The sequence below is a fragment of the Lupinus angustifolius genome, chromosome LG14 (assembly GCF_001865875.1).
Source record: "Lupinus angustifolius cultivar Tanjil chromosome LG14, LupAngTanjil_v1.0, whole genome shotgun sequence".
Taxonomy (NCBI): Eukaryota; Viridiplantae; Streptophyta; class Magnoliopsida; order Fabales; family Fabaceae; genus Lupinus; species Lupinus angustifolius.
This window is the reverse complement of record NC_032022.1, coordinates 220,134-226,654: the sequence shown is the minus strand read 5'-3', so window position 1 is coordinate 226,654 and position 6,521 is coordinate 220,134. Positions and strand designations below refer to the sequence as shown.

At 34.9% G+C, this 6,521-nt stretch overlaps 1 protein-coding gene across 1 annotated transcript; it reads left to right on the top strand.

The window, feature by feature from the left end:
* LOC109326907 (leucine aminopeptidase 1-like) lies at positions 107-5,680 on the top strand. Its single transcript, XM_019559804.1, has 10 exons — positions 107-313; positions 481-904; positions 1,613-1,807; positions 1,961-2,186; positions 2,980-3,106; positions 3,726-3,821; positions 4,238-4,315; positions 4,442-4,502; positions 4,803-4,990; positions 5,370-5,680. Exons 1-10 carry the CDS (start codon positions 122-124, stop codon positions 5,496-5,498), a joined length of 1,716 nt encoding a protein of 571 aa, XP_019415349.1. The 5' UTR covers positions 107-121; the 3' UTR covers positions 5,499-5,680.

The window sequence follows — 6,521 nt, the reverse complement described above, 5'->3', positions numbered from 1 at the left end:
GGCCAATTGTGCCAAAAATAAACTATGGCATGGTGAATGCTACCCATCATGTGATGAATCCACCACATTAACCAACCCAATTGATTACATTAAATATGTTATTGTCTCAAACTCCCATAAAATGGCATCTATTTTCACATCCTTCACTACTCCATCTCTTTTTCTCACTACACTCAAGTTTAAATCTACTTCACCCTTTCTTCTTTCTTTCTCTCCTTTCTCTCTTACCCACCACAATCTCATGTCTCACTCTCACACCATCGCACGTGCCACTCTTGGCCTCACTCACCCTTCCAACATCGATACCCCTAAGGTCCTTATCCATTTAGTTTCTACAATCTTCTATTTATCTATTATTATTATTTCCGTAACAATCAAGCCTTAATCCCACTAGCTGGTGTCGGCTTTTCGACTTATTGAATTATTATTTCAGATATAAATAACTTTCTTTTTTTGTTCTGTTTGTGCAAAATATTTAAGATCTCTTTTGCTGCTAACGACGCTGACGTGGCGGAATGGAAAGGAGATATAGTTGCGGTTGGAGTAACAGAAAAGGACTTGACTAGAGATGATAAGTTGAAATTCAAGAACCCTATTTTGAACGAGCTCGATTCGAAGCTGGGTGGTTTGTTAGGGGAAGCTTCTTTGGAAGAAGATTTTAATGGGAAGTTTGGTCAGTCAACTGTTCTTAGAATTGCAAGTGGACTTGGATTTGGATCTAAGAGGGTTGGATTGATTGGGCTTGGACAATCCACGGCGACTTCTGCGCCTTTTAAAGGCTTTGGTGAGGCTGTTGCTGCTGCTGCGAAATCGGCTCAGGCAAGCAATGTTGCTGTTGTTCTTGCTTCTGTTGATGGACTTTCTGTGGAGTCCAAGCTTAACATTGCGTCTGCAATTGCCTCTGGTAGTAGAATATTTGAATAATTGATTCAGACAATATAGTTGTTCTTCAAAATAGTATTAGTTGAGATTAAAAATGTGATTTGAATTTTGAACTGATTCTTACAACTTCTTGACACCTGTTAGTTTAATAGTACTAGTTAAGTTGTTTGAATTAGGTGTTCATATAGTATTACTTAAAATTGAAAATGTGATGTGAATGATTTATTTTTAGAGTTAGACAACTTCTTGCAACACCTCTTATAGTTTATGAGCCAAGTTTTCAGAGTCTGAACTTTGAATCAGTTATTTGTTCAAATAATACTACTTAAGATCGAAAATGTGATTTGAATAACTACTCCGGTGTGCATATAATGACATTGTTTTACGAGCTCTTATATTATATATGCACCTGGAAACAACCTCTCTGATTGCGAGGGAAAACTGCATGCATCTACTCTCCTCAGACTCCACTAAGTGGGACCCTCTCTTATATTATTTATGCACATTAAAGTTTTTACACTGGTTGATGTTGTATGGATTTTAGGTGAATATACTGTTTTTTTGTCTGTTGACCAAATTATACATGTAATTAACTGAAATTTTGTAGATCGGTGTAAAAATGATGTAAATGGAATGGCGTTCAAATAATATAATTTTTTTTTAATTCTTGTGTCTGTATGCTTGTGGTGTTTATAAATTACAATTGAGGTGTGAGCTTGAACTGTGTTAGGGGCTGCCCTGGGAACGTTTGAGGACAATAGATACAAGTCTGAGTCAAAGAAATCAGCACTTAGATCTGTTGAGATTCTTGGTCTTGGAAAAGGACCTGAACTGGAGAAGAAACTTAAGTATGCAGGAGATGTTTCTTCTGGAATTGTTTTTGGAAGGGAGCTTGTAAATTCCCCAGCTAATGTGCTCACGCCAGGTTCATACAAGCTTGTGCTTATATATTATAATATGATACATACTGTTTCTTTGTCAATGTCATTTTTTTAGTGTCTCAATACATCTGTGAAATACTTGTACAGTTTTAAGTTTCTGCTAATTTCCTTTATCCTTGATGAATTGTGTACCTCAGGGGTATTGGCAGAAGAGGCATCTAAGATTGCGTCAACATATAGTGATGTTTTTACTGCCAAAATATTAGACGTCGAGCAATGTAAGGAATTGAAAATGGGGTCCTATTTGGCTGTTGCTGCAGCCTCAGCAAATCCTCCTCACTTTATCCACCTGGTTTATAAACCACCAAGTGGACCTGTCAATGTCAAGTTGGCTTTAGTTGGAAAAGGTTTGACTTTTGACAGGTAATTAACTTAACTTTGCCACTTTCTGTTTTAGATGAAAGTAGTAATATACTAAATTTGCCTATAAAAAAAAGATGAAAGTCATGAAATTCAAAAAATAGAGCCATCAAGAAGAAATGAGATTTTCCCTTGTCTGTTATCAATGGTGTTGATTTTGAGATGATAACTTTTATTGGTTATGAAGTTAAAGATTGGTGACTTTGTTCTTAGAGCTTGTTGATATGAGTTAGTGAGTAAATTGCTTCATTGTCTTCTTTTGTTAATACACTGTTGTGATATTTTGTGGGTTCAAAAATGTCTTTTTCAGTTGGAAATGGCACATGCACACCATGATCTATTATCTCGATTGCGTTTCTCCCCCTGAACTATCCATTAGCATATTCCACCCTAGTATACTGTGAATCATCCCATTACCAATAGCCCCTGATTACATGTAAAATTGTTGCTCCTCACCTTTTGTGAAAGGAAAATGACTTGTCCCACTTATCATCCTTAATTTGGGAGTTATTGACTTATTGTCGAGGGGAAATTTGTAGTCCTAATTGTTTTTCCTGTCAAAGTAGTCACATGAAGTCATGATGGTTTTTTACCTTGAGTTTTGGACAATTTGACAGTTTGGGGTCTATTAGTAATAGGATCATAGATCAAGGTGGAATGTTTTGAAATTGGTAGTTTAGGGGGGAATTTCTGTTGGAGTGATAAATCAGTGTGGGCAAGTGCAATTTCTCCTTTTTCTTTTGCCGCCTTCTTATAATAACAGCTTATAATTTTTTTTCTCTTTGCATGTTATTAGTGGTGGCTACAACATCAAGACAGGACCTGGCTGTTTGATTGAACTCATGAAATTTGATATGGGTGGTTCTGCTGCAGTTTTTGGTGCGGCAAAAGCTCTTGGTCAAATCAAACCTCTCGGAGTGGAGGTCAGTCATTTATGTCATTGTTCATGACTTTTTCCTTTTCAAAGAATAACATTTGAATTGATTGATTTGGCGTATAATTTTTGTTATCCTTCCAACTTTTGAAGTTATGTTAAAAGCATATGCTTAGCAGCTTAGGGGCTAGTTGGTGGTGGTCGAGTAAGAGAAATTTTTTAACTCATCTTAAATGCTACGTAGTTGAACTTTTGAAAATGAATTGGGTGGCTACTTTCCTTTTTCATAATTTGTTTGGAGTTCTTGAAGCAGTTTCTCTTGACGCCTTTTAAATGTTTCCGTAACATTATGATGGCTAAAATTTTGAGGCATTGAATTGTAAGTAGTTTATGATGTTTTGTTGTATTGGGTTTAGTGGAATGCATGTGTTCTTTAGGGCATCTCCTTACCCTTGCATATCTTATGGGATGGGATTGTCCATATAGCTTCTCCTTGTTGTTTATATTTCTGATTTGCAATGCGACTGTGCAGCTTGAATGCAGTTTTGAGACCCCCCTCTCACTTGGAAGATATATTTGTTACTCTTTTCTGTTCTCCCTAATATAATCACTTCTTTGGACTCAACAAAAAGCATTTCATCTCCAAGTTTAAAGTCCTGTACGTGCAGGTTCATTTTATAGTTGCAGCTTGTGAAAATATGATAAGTGGAACAGGTATGAGGCCCGGAGACATTGTCACGGCTTCAAATGGAAAAACTATAGAGGTAAGGATTTATTAGGTCCATGTTTCTTAATTTGTACATGTAAATTTGACTTAATGTATTCGTATTGACATGGTGTATCTCCCATATCTTTTCATATCAATCACCTCATATTGGATTATCAGTTACTGAATTTATCACGTTGAAAATACTGAAATATTTCAGTTGTTTTTTTAATTAATTTTCATATATTGGAGACAAATATATTTCAGTTGATTTTGTTTTTAAAATTGACTCTAGATACTCTGTTTTTTTTGTCAAATGTAACTGCAAATCTGTGCTAACCATATCTGTCACAACTAAAAGTCAATGAATTAAAGTTTTGGCGTTTGAGATCTATATAAAGGCAGAAGTATTATACTTGGCCTTGTTTATTTGATTGGTATAAAAGTATGACATTAGCTTAACCTCCTGTGTAGGTTAACAACACAGATGCTGAGGGTAGGCTTACACTTGCAGATGCTCTGGTATATGCTTGTAATCAAGGCGTTGAAAAGGTGTGCAGCTATGCATCTGAAAATTTTCTAACATTCCCAAATATTACAAAGGAATTTAAATTATGCAAAAATGTCTAGACATCTGGTTTTAGAACACCACTAACATGTTGATAAACTGTTCTTCAGATAGTTGACTTGGCAACGTTAACTGGGGCCTGTATAGTTGCTCTTGGACCTTCCATTGCAGGTAATTAACAATATAAACTTAAGAGTTGTTGTATCATGTATGGATTTGAATTATTATGTACCGATATTGGAAAAATGGCCACTATATATTCAGCACTAAAAAATTATGAAGTTTCGGGCAAAAAGAAGAGCTAAACTCTGGGAGAGGCCAGATCTGAAAGAGGCATCTGTGGAATTCTCTACATTATAGACTTATAGTGATTTTTCCACTAATGGCATTTAGTTTCTAATTAGTTTTAGAACTTGCGCAATCATTTATTCATTGTCAACTGATTGCTATTGCTAACTATTGTTTTTAAAGGTGTGTTTACCCCCAATGATGACCTGGCAAAAGAAATTTTTGATGCTTCTGAAGCAAGTGGAGAGAAATTATGGAGGTTGCCGTTAGAAGATAGTTACTGGGATTCCATGAAATCTGGAGTAGCTGATATGGTGAACACTGGTGGTCGACAAGGTGGTGCTATTACTGCTGCTCTTTTCTTGAAGCAGGTATATGCTTTGATAAATCAATTTTTAAAGCTTTTGTCCTCAACTGAATGGCCCTTTTCTGTCAAGGACTGGTAATTATATCTAAATGTCATATACCCCTTTTCTACATATGATTGTTGGCAAGTTTTATTTGTTGGTAGTAGTGTTGCACATGAAATGGTTGGGTGATATGTGAATTACTTTATTTCAAGTGAGTAATTCAATGCAGAAACTATTTTTTTCGGCAGAAGCTTATTGCGTGCATTACCACAAACAAATATCACCACATTAGAAGTTACAACTATTTTTAATAGAACATATTGGGAAGGAAGTATTTGTAGTCTTATTGCACATATATAACTGTATGTTAAGGTTTTCTTAAACATTTGTACTTTTGCAGTTTGTTGATGAAAAGGTTCAATGGATGCATATTGACTTGGCTGGTCCAGTGTGGAATGACAAGAAACGTTCTGCAACAGGATTTGGTGTTGCAACTTTAGTTGAATGGGTTCTGAGAAACTCTTCTTAGATGGTAACTGAAATCATGAAATCATGTTACACCACTAGTGAATCATAGAGGATGAGATAAATGCTTGTCTTGGTGCTCCTTGTTTGATAATATCAGTTACATTATAGTCTGCTTTATTAAAAAAAAAATTGTTTTGGTGATTCTGATTCTTGTATCCATTACTTGCTGTCTCTTTCTCATGATTCTGGTATATGTTTAGAAGCATTGATTAGCAGCTTTGAATATTATTACAGTCTTGGCTCATGAACAAGGACCTGTTCGAAAAGAAATTATTGGCTTATTGCTTTGAATATTTGGTCTATTTAGTCAGTGTTGACCAAACAGTGAGGATTTGAGTCCTACATTTGGTTCATCTTAGGCTGCAATTTCAACCTTGTTTGGTTTATATGAGCTGATTCTGAAGGAGTTAATAGTGTTCAGGGGTGCACCATTTGTATTTTGTAGTCCCATTTGTGCTTGATGTGCTAAACAATGACTGGCACGGTGATAAAAGTGTGGCATTTCTTGTGTTTCATTTCTTGTGCCCTCCATATATGTTCAATCTTTCTGATTGTCAAGAAATTACCCTGTTATTAAATATGAAGTAATTTTAAATTTATTTTGACTAATTAGAGGAAGAAAGGCAATGAAGTGGAACAATAGAATTATAGAAACGGTATAAACTCCCTTAACTTCTTTGGGCTGAGTTTATATTTATGTTTGGTCCCCTGCTTTTTATTCGAGAATATTTAAATTTATAGGTATTAAAAATCAATTTAAAAGTATTATTTAGTTTTTATATACTCTAATCATATATGTATGTATCTATATACATGATTAGAACAAGAATCCTCTCCACTAATAGAAAGACAAATGATTGTTTTTCCTCATGTTTATAATGATAAAAATGTGATTTTATAGTGAATAAAAGGATAAAAGTTTTATTAGATGTTGTCTTTAATGTATTATTGTGTGGCATTTGTTTCTCCATTAATGGAAAATATCCTTACTCACATGATCATCGTTTGAGTTTGAAGAAAGGCA

Coding starts and splice junctions, on each gene's coding strand:
- LOC109326907 (XM_019559804.1), top strand. CDS start 122: ATGGCATCTATTTTCACATCCTTCACTACTCCATCTCTTTTTCTCACT. Junction 3,822..4,237: donor CAAATGGAAAAACTATAGAG/GTAAGGATTTAT, acceptor CCTCCTGTGTAG/GTTAACAACACAGATGCTGA. Junction 4,316..4,441: donor GTAATCAAGGCGTTGAAAAG/GTGTGCAGCTAT, acceptor ACTGTTCTTCAG/ATAGTTGACTTGGCAACGTT.